Source organism: Coffea arabica, chromosome 4e (assembly GCF_036785885.1).
Source record: "Coffea arabica cultivar ET-39 chromosome 4e, Coffea Arabica ET-39 HiFi, whole genome shotgun sequence".
In the NCBI taxonomy this organism is placed as follows: Eukaryota; Viridiplantae; Streptophyta; class Magnoliopsida; order Gentianales; family Rubiaceae; genus Coffea; species Coffea arabica.
In genome coordinates, this window is record NC_092317.1 from 4,390,873 (window position 1) to 4,408,243 (window position 17,371).

Consider the following 17,371-nt stretch of genomic DNA (forward strand, 5'->3'; position numbering starts at 1 on the left):
CGTGTATATGAAACTTTACGACAGTATTTGTACATAAAATTTAATGTTTTGTCCTTTTTGACTTTTGTCAAAATGTTTTTGTCCTGTTAACCTTTACAATTTTGTGATTGTCGTCTCATCCATATAGCCTACAATAATTCTCTAATTGATCCAATTTGGGCTTTTTTTTTTTTTTTCCTTAGCTTCGTGGCAATTGGCATCACCAAGCACAAATTAGCAATTGGCTGACTTGTTAACTTTTTGGATTTTTGTTTTTATGTCATAATTGAGCACAACCAAAGATCTACACAACTTTTTCCATGCGAAGCAACCAATAAATGCTTGCAAGTGAAGCATGATACTTTGACCATATCAATCAACACGTCTTCATGCGTAGTGCTAATCCCATTAGGATGGTAATCTCATCTCTCAATTACAAGCACAAAACCAGAAAGTATTCCCCCTCCTTGCATCTCCTAATAATTAGCCATGTCATTACCCAAAAGTAACAGTAAACAGTTTTGGTGGTGCCAACCATACCTAGGTTTGATGCTCCAATGCCTAATGCAATCCATCTTCTGACTTTAGTGCTGGAAAATCTTTTCTGTTGACATCTTGCCCAGCCGAATGATACGTAGTAGATCACATCAGTGACAACTGAAGATGGATTTTTTTTTTAAAGGGATAATTTCAGAAACCTCCCCTGAGGTTTCTGACACTTTCACTGACATCCCCTGAGGTTCTCAAAATTTCACTTACCTCCCTTGATAAAAAATTGGGCCCCTTTTCTGACGTCATCAGGGCCAAAATTACAGATATATCCCAAGTAGTTGGGGTTAATTACTACCGTTTAGTTACATAATGGCATCTGATATGATTAATTAAGCTTAACAACAATAATAGAAACTTGATTCCTGATACATGAATTAATCCAGTCATTTTGGGAGTAAGGCGCCAATTGAGCTGCAATATTGGCGCCATTTTTTGTGCCTGGTGTGATTTGACAAGAGGAAATAACAAGATCACATATAAGATCACTTATATGTGGTCTTATACGACATTCTGGATATAGGAAAAGAAACAGAGGAAATAACAAGAACAAAAATGGAAAGGAAATTGTGATCAAACCAGTGGTCCTAATATGCACTGGAGTAGCGGCAACAAAGTGAAGAATTAATTGTTACTAAGCTCCACCGCCAACCCTCCATTTCGAAAAAAAAAAGACAAAAGCAAAACAAAAGCAAACACACGAAGCGCAGAATAACGTTGAAACCCGCAAGCGGGATTCTGTGTTTTTTCTATTTCAAGGTTAGCTCGCATGCGGGTTAATGTTATATTTGAGCGCGAGAAGAAAAAATTGGTAATTAGGCTCTTTGAGCATTATAAGTAAATATTTAAATTAATGGTAGTTTTATTACACCAATATTATTGTATTATCATTATTATGATTATTGTATTATTTCTTATGCAAATATAACATTTAATTATCCAAGCAGTTTGATTTTATTTTTACAATTTATAAAATTTTTATCACTTATATAATATTTTTAAAACCCTAATACATCTAAATTTGAATCTAATTTTCTACAAGTCATACTTATAAATGCGAAATCTAACAAAAAAGTTAAATACAATTTTTGCAGGTCAAATTTAACAAATGCGAGCTATTTGCAAAATTTTAAATATTTGCAACATTTTTTAAAACAAAAATTAGAAGCTTTCTGCAAATAATTCCCTACCTCTCAAAAAATACCAAAATAAAAAAGATAAGAGCTCGCATTTGCTTCCTAGAAATAATTCCCTAGCTCTTAAAAAAGGAAAAAAAAAATTGCGAATGCGAGCTCAATAACCAGAGCTCGCATTCCACGAATGCGAGCTCTTGTAAGCTCGCATTTGTGAAATTCACAAATGCGAAGACCCCCCTGACGGAAATTAAACCCAAAATCACCCCTTTTGTAGAATTTTTTTAAAATTCATCACAAAGTTGGAAATTTCTCAATAGAAATACAACTTGTCTGGATTCCTTTCACTCTCTGATATCATTACGGTTGCTTTGCGATTACAGCGGCAAAACCTGTTTTTAATGGAGAAAGATGTAGGTGAATTCCATGATTCTCCCCTATGGCTTGAAGAGGCCATGGTTGCAGCTAAAACTTTTTACTCGGAGCTCTAATTGTAGCACAGCAAATGCACTTGTTATCACTCCAAATTAGTAGCAAAGAATGTTAATAGCTTGAAACCTCAGAGGTAGTTAAGTTGCTTTGCTTTATATGCTATTGCTACTGAAACAGCAAACCTTCTGGCCGTTGCAATTTGCAGCTAGCCGTTGCAAAATCTGCCAAATAACTGTTGCATGGCACATCTGGTGCATGCATTTTTTTGTATTGCACTTACCCCCCTCAACTTTACTAATTAGTCCAAATCATTTATTCTTCTTTGAATCTTCTACTAATACAACTTCTGCAAAGGGTAGCTATGGAATAAAAATACCTTCTCACACATGAAAATAATATTTTAATCTGATTTGGACTGGATTGTTACCACAAAATCAAAAGCAAGGGAGGTAAGTGAAATTTTGAGAACCTCAGGGGATGTCAGTGAAAGTGTCAGAAACCTCAGGGGAGGTTTCTGAAATTATCCCTTTTTTAAATTGATGGCCTGCTGTTTCTTGGATTGAGGTAACCAGTTTCCACTTGGTGAAAGGTTGTGGTCAATTGACCACAAAGGTCAGGGGGTCAAGGTCAACCACTTAAAGAATCAACATGATAAATGGGGGGAGCAAATAATGGACGTAGAAGAAGGGTTAAACGCGCACACGCTTAAAACAGATTTTATGCAGGAATAGTGTTGCATGATATGGCTTGCATTTCACGTCCACCTTCCAAGTTGACAAAAAAGATTGGAGATTATTCAAATAATGCTAGCATTGGTAGGTGTAGAGTCACGATAACTGGAGATCGGTAAACTCCAAAAGGATTGCTAGGTTCCCGAGATAACTAAAGATCGGTAAACTCTAGTCCAGATTTCCTGTACGATATCAAAAACAAAAGCGAGGCTAAACCCCCGGTTTGATTTCGATGTTTAAGTTAGCAAGAGTTGACAATTCGAGAATGGGTTGTCGAATAGGAGAGTTAAGAACCAGTTACCTCTAAGGTTGAAAAAAATGGGTTATTTATAGTAGAATTTGGGAGGTGTCCTTGGGGTCCAAGCTGCATCTATGGGACAAGATACGGTGATAGGCCGATTTTAGGTCTGCTGTTGCAAGAGCATAGGCCTGCAACAGCCTACAAAGTGTCATATCAATTATTTCTTGTGGTAAGGTACTCGATTGACAAGACCTCAGCTACAAGATCATTCCTTGAATCGGAAATGGTCCAGAAAAAGAGATCATCTCGGAAGATTACCTTGACTACTACAGTAGGCAAAACAAGGTGTGCAATAGTTAGTGAATTTCATCAGTTAAGGTAATTGACTCCGTTGGGGTGCGTTGGATGGTGTTGCATGCTTATTTGGAAGTTATATTTTGTGCTAAGAGGCGTCTAATTGGGATCTTTATGATTCTAATGAATATATGTCTTTATTTTCTAGGCGGTAGGGATGCAAATTCACTAATCATTTGCAGCTTTTCAGGGGTGCATGGCGCTATAGAGACGCACGAGGGAAATTACGATAATAGAGGCAAAGTTGACAGCATTCATAGTATTCCAGATTAAAATTGCAAATTTTGTTTTTTCTAATCTTAAAATGCAAAATCACAAAGAAGCAAAATAACAAAACTGATGCTGGAGAAATTGAGGACCCAACCCAAATTGGAAAAAGTTCGCAAGACAAACATAAGCTAAGGTAAAAAATATATCAAATATGATCGATTAAAGCAAATGCCATGGAGAAAAGTAGATGAAAACACTCATCTGCAATACCTTTTACCTACGATTGCAGTAGTAATTGACAAAACTAAAGTACAGAAGGTGCCGAAACATACAACAGATTCCGTACAACGATCACATGCAACAAGAAATTTTTGGTGAGCTAATACTAATGGGCTAACATGGTGATGGCCCTTACCGCAGCTAAGTTCCAGGTTGTTGTTCAACTTTGAAAGGAAAGCAGCAAGGTTCGAGAGGCAAGCCAATTTGTACAAAATCGGGCATTTTTGAGGATTGTAGTTACTGGGCAGACCCAAACCGTGTTGGAGGATGATTGGGGCCGCTGCTGAGGTGGTGATGCTAGCAAAGAATGAAAGGTAAGAGAAACAAAACAATGACACGGTAAATTTAACCAAAACAAAATGCATATAATACAAATGTTTTAATGCATTTAATCCCTAAAAATATTCAAAAAGTTCCCAAAAAGACAGAAGGTATCTTACAACAACAATTTACAAATGCAAATTCCTAAACATTGGGAAGAAGAGCAAAAATGGAAGGCAGTAGACGCCGCAGTCAAGAGAAATTATTCAATATGTCTTGTGCAGCTCAATGTTCAAGTCAGAAGAAATGGATATCAGGAGCGGAAGAGCATGGTGCCACACGGCTTTGAAAACCCGTTTTTGATGAGCTTTTATAGACTGGGAAGGTCTGCGACCGTTAAACCGGATATCAAAAACGTGGATAACAGGGTCTGCTGATCCAGATGAAATGTACAAGCCATCAGGAGACCAGGCCTGATTTATAAGAGCTGATTGTGAATCGCTGCTTTCCTGCTTCCACCCAAAGGCATGGAGCTCTGTATTCCTCAATCTAATATCAAACAACCGAAGCTGTCGCTCTGGGGTCCTGAAAAAAAGATGTTATATATAAGCCACCATCAAATCAAAAATCAAATAAAATCATCGACTTGTGATATCAAGGATGAGCATAGTTGGTCACAGCCACAAGCAACAAGAAGGTCTGCATGAGAAAGAGGCTTTGACATGTTCTGCGTAATATAAGTTTCAACTTTTGGCCATAAATTCAACTAAATGTCACTAGTTTAATATCACAAATGGCAACTCATATTTCCATTCCTCCTACACAAGCTTGAGTATTATTTACCCACTTTATTCATACTTCGTCCATACTACCAGAATAGGAACGCAAGCAAACAGAAAAGGAATTCTAAATTGATCTTGTAAGTTGCAACAACTGACTATGTCATATAGAGAAAAATATTCACAAATGACCATATGAATGCAGTAAACATGTGTTATTCAAGCAAGTACTATGACCATGAACTTTATTCCCTGAGCTGATAATGAAAAAAAAAAAAAAGTACCAGAGAATACTTGAGGCTGTACAAAGATGTTAATAACATACCCAGTCTGGACCATAAAGAGATTGAAGTCGCAAGGATTTGGCACTACACTCATGCATTTGCTTTCAATTTGATGCTTGTAACCTGCTCTCTCAGAAGCTACATCAAACCCAACAATTCTCTTGTCAGCACCTACAGACAAAACTGTTGTCTTCTGCTGCAGCCCAGCAACTCCCATTACAGCAGAAGAATGCATACTTCGGTGCAACACTTTATGCTTCCATGGATTCTCCCCATCCTTTTCAGACCAGAGGAAAACAGCATGATCACTGCCACCAGTAACAAAACGGGTATCCTTCCAGGGCATGAATGTTATGCTGTTGATGATGCCTTTAAGATGAGGCTTCTGTTCTAGAAAACTTACACGAGTTCCCTGTTAACATATCATCAGTCAAGGATTAGGACAAAGCTGAAACATGTAGATTCTATTAGAAATTACCAAATCATATCACTCTAATGTATATCACTTTTAAACTTCCACAAGTTTCTAATTTCATAAACAAAAAAGAAGATAATTCAAAAATCAAGCAAAAGACGATGGTCCAGGGTGTAAGTTAGAGGTTGATGTACCATAAAAATTCCTTTGAATTGATTAACTGCCATTTTTTTTTATTTCCCAACCTACTAAAGGCAAATAAAAGGCACTCTACATTTTCTTGACATTATGAATCAAGATCAATGGACTAAAATGCTAAAACTAGTAGACACCATTGTCCACCCTAACTACTGGATTTTGATGGTTAAGCAAAAGGAGGATTAAAGAATGTGCCATTTCGATAAGTATGACTTTGATCCTACAGTGTTAGGCAGGATGCCTTACCATTTAAACTCAAGCATCTTCAAATAATTTTCCTTAGGATTAGGATGGCAAGATCACCCATTACTACACCGATGATGTGCTGTAAAAGCAGCTACCGTGTAGTATAGATTAAGGGTGCATTTGATAAAACTGAAGTCTGAAATCTGAAATCTGAAGTCTGAATCCATTAAGTTATTGAATTGTTAAGTATTAAATCTAATACATTTGAGTGCATATCACATTTAGTGATAAGTGAATAGCTTATCACTTAATTTTGAGAGCAACTTTTGCCTAGGAACTTCAGTGCCACTTAATTAATTCAGATGTTCAATTTTTTGTTATCAAATGGTCTGAATATATTAAGATCTGAATCTATTAAGTTTTAAGTGCTGAAATGGATTATCAAACAGGGCCTAAGAGAAAATATGTTCTACAATGCTAAAGGCTTGTTGCCATGATCAATTTTCCTCAAATACTTATCAAATGAAAAATTAACTGTAGCATAAATCAGTGTAAGTGTAGGCAAGCCATGTAGTGAAACACAAAACATTCTTACTTCAGGGACACAACCGCTTTCCCTATAACATGAAAATACAGTACACAGGCATGTTAATATGTAATTGAGCAACTCTGGATCCCTGAGAAATAGAAATCCAGAGCATAGGCCTGAATGATGACAAACACATTGACACAGAATAAAACCAATACATCAGACTACATGGGATCCTTGAACATAGTTTTACGTAGTTGTTTGTCATGTGCCATGAATAAGAATCTCCCAGGCAACTTTTACTTTACCAATATCCAACCCAAATTATGCCTTATCCGGGTGCACCCAAAATGATATCTAAACCCAAATTTAACAAGGCTGCGGTATAGAGGATTACATCTGAAGTTCTGTCATTATGGAGTTTACCATTTAATATAGTGGTCAATGAGATTCAATCAACTTAATTTCTGGAAAGTGTTGATGAAGAGCTCCAAAACTTAGCTCGAAAACGATGAAACTTAAATCCAATAGGGTTTCCAACTTTAGTCCATTATAAGTCTACAGGCAAACGAAAGAAAGAAAGAGGAAGAAGGGCAAAAAAAAAGGAGAGATTGCAGGTGATTTTGTATTCATGTTTTAAACATCATAATTATAAATCTTGGTATGCATAGAAAACATGCAAGCTTTAAAGACATGTATTCTGCATCTCCAGCAGGGCCTACACAAACTAATGTGAAGCAATGTTCAGCCTAAAATGTTCCTCAAACCTGTCAATGAACCATGATACTCACCTCTTTTGTTTTGTTCAAATTCAAGATTGATATTTGAGAATCCCCATTATCAGCACTGTAAACTGAAAAGAGGCTATCTCCCTGAGGATGCCAAGCTATATCTTCTGGCCATCTCCTCTGCTTGGCGGATGAACAATCAGTTGTACTTAAAAGATTGGCACTCGATCTTCATTTCCCATAAAGAAAGCAAACAACCCAAACTTAGAACATATATCATGATAACAAGAAGCAAAAGATTTAAAAACAATAATATTAACATGATTGATCTAGAGAACCACACGTGCAATTTTAAAACAAGATCCTGAGGGAAAGATATAATATTAATGGACCATATACCCTTTACCCTGAACCTGCCACAAGTTGATGATGCCATCCAAAGCACTGCAAAACATTAACGTACAGGGAGAAGTATTAGGTTTTGAAGCAATAATGGAACATAATAAGATGAGAGAGAGAGAGAGAGAGAGTACTAAAGGACTGGAAAACTAAAACAAAATTTTTAACACAAATTAAAGTTCCATGCATCTTATGATTTCTAAATCTGAAAAGATCCTATCCTTTATGATATGTCGTTAGCTGCATCATACGGGGAAACATGACCCTATATAAATCTATTGTTAGATTGCCACCGTGCAAGTTCACCACTCTTCTTTCATCTCTAGAAAGCTTTAACATTGAGTTACAAATGTTTGCCTCATATTTTACATTTTAACTCATAGTAGAAATCTTAAAATAACTTGATTGAAATGCTTGCCTCATATCAGAAATCTAAAATAAAGTGGATAGCAACATTTGTACCATACAATTACTCTATTACTATCTAAGCAAGTATATGCTATAGATCAAGAAAAAGTTTCAGATTCCAAATCCTCATAATACAAAAAAACTATGGTGTTAAGGGAAATATGGCATTTTAAAGCCCTAAAATATGTAAGAACCTACATCCATGTGGCACTGATAGTCCCACATAATTGGAAAAAAATTATCAAAAGATTAGAGATCTATTTAGATTGCATTCTTTCAAAGAGTTTTAGAAAAGTATTACTATAAAGTTTACAGAAAGGAATTGTAATAAAAAGGTAAGCATGAAAAGCAGGAAACTTGTTAAAAGTATCTTTTGAAAGAGCTGTTTAGAATAAAAGCAAACAAAACTGAATATAGGTCTTCTTGAAGAATATAGATCTGCGAGTTTTATCAGACTCTTTAAAAGGAATGACACGATATCTTGACTCCAGAACCAGTTTGACTGCAAAAAACAACAAAAGCATCACACAGAGACACAGACCTTTTATTACTGCGAATCCCATGTGAAACAATGGTATTTATATTCGCCTCTTTACAAAGTGCAATGTCCATGGTAGTTAAAATCTTGCATGTGTTTACAGAACAGCGAAGTGCATGTCAGTGTGAGGGAAAGAGAGAGGAAAAAGATAGAATTTAATTTTAAATTATTATGGCCTACAACTGAATAATACTTGTACAATCATTTGTTGAGAGAAAATCACATGAAACACATGCTAGTTTTCTTCTAAATGATTCATAGCTGAAATTCCAAAAGTTAGAACTCGTATGCCTTTTCCTACAAAGGCAACAGTTGAAAGATGCCAGAGCATTATTACTTTTAAATAACATCAAACTAAAGTCTTAGGAGGTTATGACTTCTACAAGAACCATATCAGCATCTATCTATAGATAGAGGAGTGGTAACTACCTGGTCGCAAATAGCTGATCATTTGTAGGACATAAGATAAGACTTCTCAACTTTCTTTTGTGTTGACTAGATATAACTGAGCCAGTGTGGCAACGAATCGTGATTGGTGAAGAGCTGCTTCGTACAAGTGGAATCAATTCTTTATGTTCTTTCAGCTCTGTAATTAAAAGCAAAACAAGCATCAATTCTACCCCTTTTATCATCAACTCATCAAATGTATGGTAACCAAATACTGCATGTCATCCAATTCATTTTGAACCATAAAGCATATAAATAGGCAGTATAAGCAATTAGGAAATAATTTACTTTACCTATTATTCTTTTTGCCGCTTTAGTTTGGCTTGCACTAACTTCTGGTTCGGGAGATACCTTGTAAGATCTGTCCTCTCTTACCTTGACACTTATATTATCACTAGTTGGGGTAATTGCGTTCTGCTGTGAACCAGAACTGCTTGCGACTTTTGATCCAGATTCTTTTGTCTTCACAAGTTGAGAAGCTCTAGGGCTGCTTGCAGCAATGCTAGGAATTGCAACCTTTGGTTTAGACTGAGGTTGATTTTTAGAAGAGTATTCAGAGTGACCAGAAGGACTTGCTGCTCCCCGCTCACGTCCCTCATAGTTTCTAGATGTCTTAACAGCTTCCTGACCCAATTGTGGTTTACTTTCGGATAGATTTTGCAAACCTTGACTATTCTGCAAAGGAGTGCTGGATCTTTCTTCTACATTTGCTTCCTTTGTACCACTCCCAAGAAAAGCTTTGGTTGTCAATGAACTGTGGCGACCACGAATGCGAGCCAATTGAATCTTTGATTCTTCTAATCTGTTCTCTGCTTGACCAAGCTGCAGTTCTCACCCAAAGGAACAGCAAAGCATTACTTCCAGCAAAGTATGAAATTGTGCAATATAAAAGCAACACGAAAACATCATCTTGAATCACGTCCAACAAAATATGAGCCCAGCAACAGCAAAAGATACAAGTCAACTTTAACAACAACTGTTACCAAGAAAGCTTTCCCTCAGCTTGAATTAACAAACAAGTTCATGCAAAGACGCATTATCTATGCAATTTTTCATAAAATCACAGGATGAAGTCAAACATTACTGCATATCATGTGTCCTCGATTTACTCTCCCTCTCTGCATCACCTAAAAATACAAGTAAACTCCATCTCGAAACTCAATCACTCCATTAATTGATGCCTTCGAATCACTCCCTTCATCGACGCTCAATGCCACCTTAAACATATAATAGAAAAACATCCCCAAAAAAAAGGTCCTACCTTGCATTTCTACACTCCACTCACATAAAAATGGACCTTTTATCATACTACCTTACATTTCTACACTCCACTCACATAAAATGGATCTTTTATCATACTTACAGCTTCGCCAGAGTCAGACTTTTCACTTGAACAAAAACCACATTCAACACATTTCCAACCTAAATTAATAAGCGTTAAACGATCATTTGAATACAAACAACTGATGATAAACGAAAAAGGAAAAAAAAGTTAAACCTAAACAAGCTTCCTACTCCACCATTTCTGTAGCTTCCGACCACTGCCATTTTCCTTCTTTTTGAGTGATACAGCACAAAACAATCCAAATTTCCAACAAAAAAAAAATCAAAACTCATACTTAAGACAAAGAGATTCAAAAAATTCCAATACCTAAGAAAAACTGACCCAAAGAAGGGAAGAAATAGCGAGAAAAACTTGGAGACCTGAGTTGTATAATAGCTGATGCGGTGGCGGAGATGTTCTACTTCTTTAGTACGGTGTTCGATAAGAGCAACGAGAGCTTCCTCTTGCTCTTTCCTCGTCGTTTCCTCTTCGTCTTCTTGTTCGTGATTGCCGCCATTGTTGCTTCTCTTTTCTTCTCCTGCTTCGCTTGTTTTTTCGATTTTAGGCTTTTTGAGAACCGGACGGGGAGGGTCGTTCATGCTCATTTATTAGTCCTGTTTCTTTCTTCTGTGGTTGGCTTGGGCATTTTATAGTGTTTGACGTGCACCCGTCCTTAAACCCACCTATGCTATTGGTGATCGTAGATGTGATTCTTTTTTCCCTTTTTTTTTAACTTTTAAATCCTGATAATTAATTGACAGTGAGGAGGGACTAGAGAGTTTTCCCTAATCAACCTTCAACATGATTAGTTACTTAAAACTCTTTTCTTTTTAATTATGATTAGTTACTTAAAACTCTTTTTTTTTTTTGTGCTTAGATAAACTAATCATTAATCTCTATGGTGCTTCCACAATTTGTTGCATTTATTACTTGTTGGATTAACTTTTAAGACGTAGAAAAAAAATTATGAAATCATCCTTTACATAATCTTGAATATACTTACATAGTCTATAGACTCGTAGACCAAATGTATCTAAACATTATTGAGGCCAAACTTATCTAAACATTGTTCCTTATCCTGTCTAACTTTGCTTTTTTAGTTGGAAGGGCTACACAAACGTAGTAGAATACTACATATATTTGAGGTGTGGATGGTGTATTGCTGAATTTAGAGGTTACAATTGATATTGACGCATAAAATGTTAACATTTGTTGTTTTTTTTACACGTGTTGTAATTGTTTACACATTTGTTACTTTAATGCAAGTGTTGCACATGTAATCACACATAGTTTTTGGTATAGTGCTGTTTTTTGTTAGACTCCTTTGTGCTACACAGAGGGAGTAGGATACTATATATATTTAAGGTGTGGATGGTGTATTCTCTGAATTTAGAGATTATAATAGGGCTAGTAGAGATTCAAATTGCCCGCGAACTAGTCTAAGATTCGACTTGACCTTGAGCAGCTCATTTGTGAATTCGTGTCAAGCATGAGCCTTAAAGAAGGAGGCTTGAGTGCTTAACGAACTTATTCGAGTAATTAGGTTTTTAAATTAAAAATAATATATATGTGAAATTACACTTACAAGTATGAAAGTTGTGAAATTTATCACTGAAAAATCAAACTCGAGCTCGACGTGGCTCACAAAGGCCCTCGAGCTCATTTGAATTGAGTTCAAACTCATATACTACTTATTCAAGTCAAATTCGAGTTTAAAAATCTTTACTCAATCAAACTCGAGTAGCACTATCAATAATCGAGTTTGAGTTCGAGCATGACATTCCTCAAATTCAATTCGGTTTGAATGCACCCTAGGTTATTATTGATAGTTGCATATAATATATAAATATTTGTTTTTTGTTTTACAGTGTTGTAAATTTTTTTTTTATATGCAAGTAGAAAGTTTCGAATCCAAAATCTCTCACTTACACTCCCCTTTCTCATATTACCCAACCCATCCTTCTCCGCTACTAGTGTTATAATTGCATACAAGTGTTGCACATGCAATTACAGAAGTTTTTCGTTTTTTACTTTACACATGTTATAATTGTTTATACATTTGTTGCATTAAAACAAGTGTTGTGCATGCATAGTTTTGGGTATACCGCAATTTTTCGTTAGAATCCGTTCGAGTTGCATTTTTTTTACATTTGCCTCGATCTCGATTTTGAAGTTCATCAGCAACCATAACATACATAATCCAATCACTTTTAATGGAAGATGTTGAAGTGAGAAGAATTTTGCTTATCATGTAGTTCCAGAGGTCATCTTAGAATCATTTAAGGGAAGATGTTGAAGTGAGAAGAATCAGTTTAGACGATTCCGGACATACGTATTTCTTAATCAGTTATAGTTTTTTTTGTTGTTCCTAGTCACTGAAGGTAATACATCTAAAATCATAGAGGACCAAGATGGAATATGTGAGAAAAACTATACAATAATCTGCGGACGAAAATTCAAGTCTCGATTACTGATCTGGGATATAGAGTGCGTCAGCAGCACCTTTATCTTCCTTTTTTGCATTTCTTCTCCTCTTCCTTTCCGATGGAGGTTCTTTTGCTTTTAGATCATTGCAGAAAGATCTTAATGACGCAGCCAGTTGACTGTTCCGATGAGCTGAAACAAGTCCAAGTCAGCTTATGGTATATGAACATCGAAAATAAACAAACAAACGAAAACAAAAACAAAAACGAGAGAGAGAGAGAGAGATATATATATATATACTTAACAAATTGAATCAAGATGCACTCGACTTTATTTCCCTAAACCAGAAATTCCAAACGTGCAGACATATGCCATATCAGAGCTTAAACAATGTGCTTCGGAATCCTTATCAGCAGCACTAATGACACTTGTTTTGTCAATGCAAGTATCACATGTAAGAGGATGACAAAATTGGGGTAAACTGAGAATATCAACGTATAATATGCTCCAATATAAATAACCTGGACTTGTAACGATGATCAATGACAAGACATGAGCCTGTTAATTGAGAAGAAGAATGCTTTTACCGTTTAAAACAATTCAGACTCTTTCTAGTCTTCCTTTTTTAGGAGACTTGCTAAAGCATGCAGTATGCAGCTAAACATTCTAAAACTGCAGGTGCACTGAAGTACAATTAGGCATATCATTATTTTGAATAATCCAGAGACAGAAAACTCACTTCCAAAATTATGCCAGTCAACTCACCACAAAGTATGACATCTTCCATGTTTACAGATTTACGACCAGCATGCTGTGAGAATAGCTCAAGGTCCTTTGCCAACTGTTCTGCATTTCAGGAAATACTCCATTTTTAGTTCAAACTTCAACAACTGCAAGAAACCTTTTTGTCAGCAAAGGCTAAGGGTTGCATATGCAAGATGTGATCTTTAATCAATATTGGTGCTTTCAATTCAGGAATGTCAGACTAACTAGCATACATCTTACCCTCTCTGCAGGAACAAAATGCGAGCAGCGAGTAAAACTAGTTTTGTTATGGAAACTTGAAATTTGTAAATATTTTGATCCACTTAATATCCTAGTTTAAATTGGCTGAATACAGGGATGCAAATTCGCTGGTGTCGCATCATTTTAATACATTTCGCAGTGTCAAAAAACATTGTAGAAGATGAATTAGGGGAGAAGAAAATGGGGTTGATTAAGGAACAAGCTACAACACCAGATCTCATCCACTCTCATGGTCATCATATTGTTTTCCATCAAAAATTCATGCCAAGAGCAAAGCTGAAAGCTGGAATAGCTAGACATGAAATACAGATTTCATGTTTCATGGAAAAGCTGAAGAACTTAGAAACACATAAAAATCAAACCAAGATGGCCAACAATTAGATAGAGTTCAAGTCTACCTCTATCAGTTAATAAGCAGCTTCAGATGCAATTGTTGCAGAAAATTAGATGTTAAGAATATTATACAGATTATAAGTTGGTGATCCTTGTCATCCATCTGAAATGAACAGAATTATCCTAAACCTAATCTTCCAGACAGACCAATTGACCATGATGCAAAATTATCGAGAATCGGTCTTTGGGAGCTGCTACTTTTTGTGTCCTAATACATTGAGCCTCCTTGCTCTTGCCTTTCATCATCTCCACACCCCAAAGATGAGCACATTCCCATACTGGATACATGCTGAACTAAATTGGTTATGGACCAAACTTTCAGTCAAGACGACTTCACATTTGAGATTATCTTGATTAAGTTGAAATAATCAAGTTGACTTAATCAAGATAATCTCAAAAGAAGATAAGTCAAGATGAAATAATGTGATTTTAGGAGCTCTATACAATAAACCACTTCCTGCTGAGACAGTTCCACAGCTCAATAGCCCATTCTGTGCAATCATAGACTGGAAATCCTCTACTATCAGTTATTTGACTATAATCCAAATTCCAAATGGTAACCAAATGCAGAGAGAAAATACACAGAATTGCAGTAAGATGACTAGAATCAAACAGCCTAACAAAACCCAATGAAAATAGTATCTTTCAAGCCCACCAGAAAAAGGGAAAAAAATCAAGCACGCATTTTGGACGACGAATTTATCAAAGTTGCTCATTTCCATTATTCCTTTTTTTTTGGGCCTCCAAATAACAGGTAACCATATATAATTTTATTTAAAACTCTAATACAAGCTTAATACACAGAGAACCTTAGGGAGAAAAATATTACCGGCATATTTGAAGGCTAGATCGGAAATACAAGCCATGATCGGTTGCGAAACTTCCATCCCATTCTTTTTTGCTGCTCAAAAAATTTCGAATATGAGATGATTTTACATAATATTATGCAATCAAGTATCCAAAAGCTAATTAAAATACCTTCGGCTTCAGCAATGGAGATAGTGCAGAGTCGAAATCGATCTCTTAAGATCTCATTGACTGCTTCTTCTTCATCTCTATCCATTTCGCTTTCATTTTCTCCGGTTCCTCTTTCCATTTTCGACCAATTCAGAAATTTGTTATCTAGGGTTGCTTTTTTTTTTTTTTGGTTTGGGGTGGGAATTTTTTTTGGGGCCAAATTGGCCGGAATCAGCACAAAATGCGCGGGAAAAATGAAGGGAGCGCCACGTTTGAAGCAGCTTGGTTTGTTTGTGATGGGCCTAGGCCTTCTGGGCTTCAGTTCCCAACAGTGAACAAACTTTTCAATGGCCCGTAAGCAGCATGCTTAGTCAATCTACTCTTAAATTTTTGGACAAGATTTTTTTTAAAAAAATAATGGTTAATAAAACAAATGGTAGAACTGTAAATAACAAAAAATTGAGTCCAAATAACATTTCTCTATAGGATAAAGTGATTAAATTTAAAATTTTTTTAAAAAACATAAAAGTTAAAGCATCAAAATTGAGCTTTAGTTAAAAGTGTTTTTTACACCAAAAGCTCCATTTCTAATTTTATGGAATGATGTTTATCAAAGCGTTTCAAAAATACTTTTAACATCCAAAAGTGCTTTTTAACTGAAAGCACCGCAACCCCAAACAGGTCCTAATTATTGTTAATAGTGATTCTAAGTAATGATACTCTCTATGTATACTAACGTCAAAATAATGTCAGCCCATATAAGATCAACTCTTTTGTAAATCATCTTGGACATTATTCACGTCTCTTTTTTCCTACTCATTAATTTTTTCAAGGCCTCTCATCTCATGGTAGGTAAACAACAGAGAAATTGAGATTGAAACTGGCAACTTCAAAAAATCACAACTGATGCTACACAAAATCAAGAACTTATCATGAGGTGGGTGGATTTAGCATATTGTGTTCAGTGAACGCATTGCATTGATGAGAATAGATCACATATCCTAGAAAAATCTGACGTTGACTCAATGGTAAAATCTTTTCGCGATTACTGATCTGTATCAGTGGAAGATCATGTAACTGAAGAAGCCTTGGCCAAGAAAACAGAAACGTTTACAGAATTTTGGGTATTGAATCATTAATATAGAGCTTGACAGCTATATTTTGACATGCTTCATTGAAGATCCCATAATATTGAAGATTCGCCAGTCTGTGGAGATTGTTTACTTGTGCTGTTAGATAATCAATTCTTTGATTCTACAGTGCTTATTTCTGAATTTAGGAACAAGATAGACATAGGAAATTCAGCACATCCAACCTATTTCCTGCAAATTTCATGATAGAGATCGTCAGATACAATTGTTAGCTCATCAAGTGCGGAAAGCAAAGAGAATCACAATAAAGAACGTCATTCAAGATAAACACTAATATTATATACACCCTAATACTTCTTAAAAAAGAGAGAGAGAGAATTTATACCATTTACTACTATTTATTTAGTCCTCAACTCCTGCAACAGGTAATGTTTCATTAAATGGGAAGCTGATATTATTGCTTCTGTTGCAATATAAGAATCTTAATATGCTAAAGCTAAACTATCTGGAAAATTATATAGTTAAAGAAAGGACATGCCACTTTACTTCTCAACGACAAAATTATATGGTACTAAGCAATTGAAAGGACAAAATATACATCCCAACATGGTTATGCCATTTAGGAGCTTAAGAAGATATTGACTAGTTGTTTGAGGAAATTGTGCCTCCAGTGAACATCTTGGTGCTCAAACAAGGAAAAAATCAAAGAACTTTTGAATTGAATGCATTCTAAAGAAGTATTAGCCCATGTTTTTGTAGTCAATAGCTGAGAGATGGGAAAAACACATATAAGAAGAACGTGGGAAATTAGGCTCCAAAACTTGTGCACCAGTCCAGTATTTCCTGAGTCTAGCTGTTAAAAGTACATGGCTCCTGGACCAAATGACAGGCTTGAAAAAGCCACTTCCTCAGCTAGTGTACTTGATGAAGAGCACCAAGCTGTTGAAAGGACCAATAGCGAAAATAAATCAACAAGACACCCTCGGTGGACCAAGCAAGAAACACTAATCCTCATTGAAGGGAAAAATATTGCAGAGAGAGTCAAGGAAGGAAGGGCCGCAGATCCAGCTCCATCT

At 35.9% G+C, this 17,371-nt stretch overlaps 2 protein-coding genes across 2 annotated transcripts; both read right to left on the reverse strand.

Annotated features, from left to right (window-relative positions):
• Positions 1–4,252: 4,252 nt before the first annotated feature.
• Positions 4,253–11,034, reverse strand: LOC113742482 (uncharacterized). The gene is made up of 7 exons (XM_072047275.1): positions 10,785–11,034; positions 9,374–9,902; positions 9,063–9,219; positions 7,688–7,732; positions 7,352–7,517; positions 5,274–5,644; positions 4,253–4,754 (listed from the first exon to the last, which is right to left on the reverse strand). Exons 1-7 carry the CDS (start codon positions 11,007–11,009, stop codon positions 4,436–4,438), a joined length of 1,812 nt encoding a protein of 603 aa, XP_071903376.1. The 5' UTR covers positions 11,010–11,034; the 3' UTR covers positions 4,253–4,435.
• A 1,668-nt stretch (positions 11,035–12,702) lies between these two features.
• Positions 12,703–15,454, reverse strand: LOC113741260 (protein MHF1 homolog). Its single transcript, XM_072046717.1, has 4 exons — positions 15,226–15,454; positions 15,077–15,148; positions 13,594–13,674; positions 12,703–13,020 (listed from the first exon to the last, which is right to left on the reverse strand). Exons 1-4 carry the CDS (start codon positions 15,341–15,343, stop codon positions 12,872–12,874), a joined length of 420 nt encoding a protein of 139 aa, XP_071902818.1. The 5' UTR covers positions 15,344–15,454; the 3' UTR covers positions 12,703–12,871.
• Between the last annotated feature and the right edge of the window lie 1,917 nt (positions 15,455–17,371).

What these genes read in the sequence shown, in the direction of transcription:
- LOC113742482 (XM_072047275.1), bottom strand. Translation starts at nt 11,009, where the DNA reads ATGAGCATGAACGACCCTCCCCGTCCGGTTCTCAAAAAGCCTAAAATC. An exon ending in GATCAGCTATTTGCGACCAG is followed by an intron (nt 7,733 to 9,062) that starts GTAGTTACCACT and finishes AATGTTTTGCAG; the next exon opens with TGCTTTGGATGGCATCATCA. An exon ending in ATTTGAACAAAACAAAAGAG is followed by an intron (nt 5,645 to 7,351) that starts GTGAGTATCATG and finishes ATATGTTAACAG; the next exon opens with GGAACTCGTGTAAGTTTTCT.
- LOC113741260 (XM_072046717.1), bottom strand. Translation starts at nt 15,343, where the DNA reads ATGGAAAGAGGAACCGGAGAAAATGAAAGCGAAATGGATAGAGATGAA. An exon ending in CTCCATTGCTGAAGCCGAAG is followed by an intron (nt 15,149 to 15,225) that starts GTATTTTAATTA and finishes TTTTTTGAGCAG; the next exon opens with CAAAAAAGAATGGGATGGAA. An exon ending in GGAAGATGTCATACTTTGTG is followed by an intron (nt 13,021 to 13,593) that starts GTGAGTTGACTG and finishes GACTTGTTTCAG; the next exon opens with CTCATCGGAACAGTCAACTG.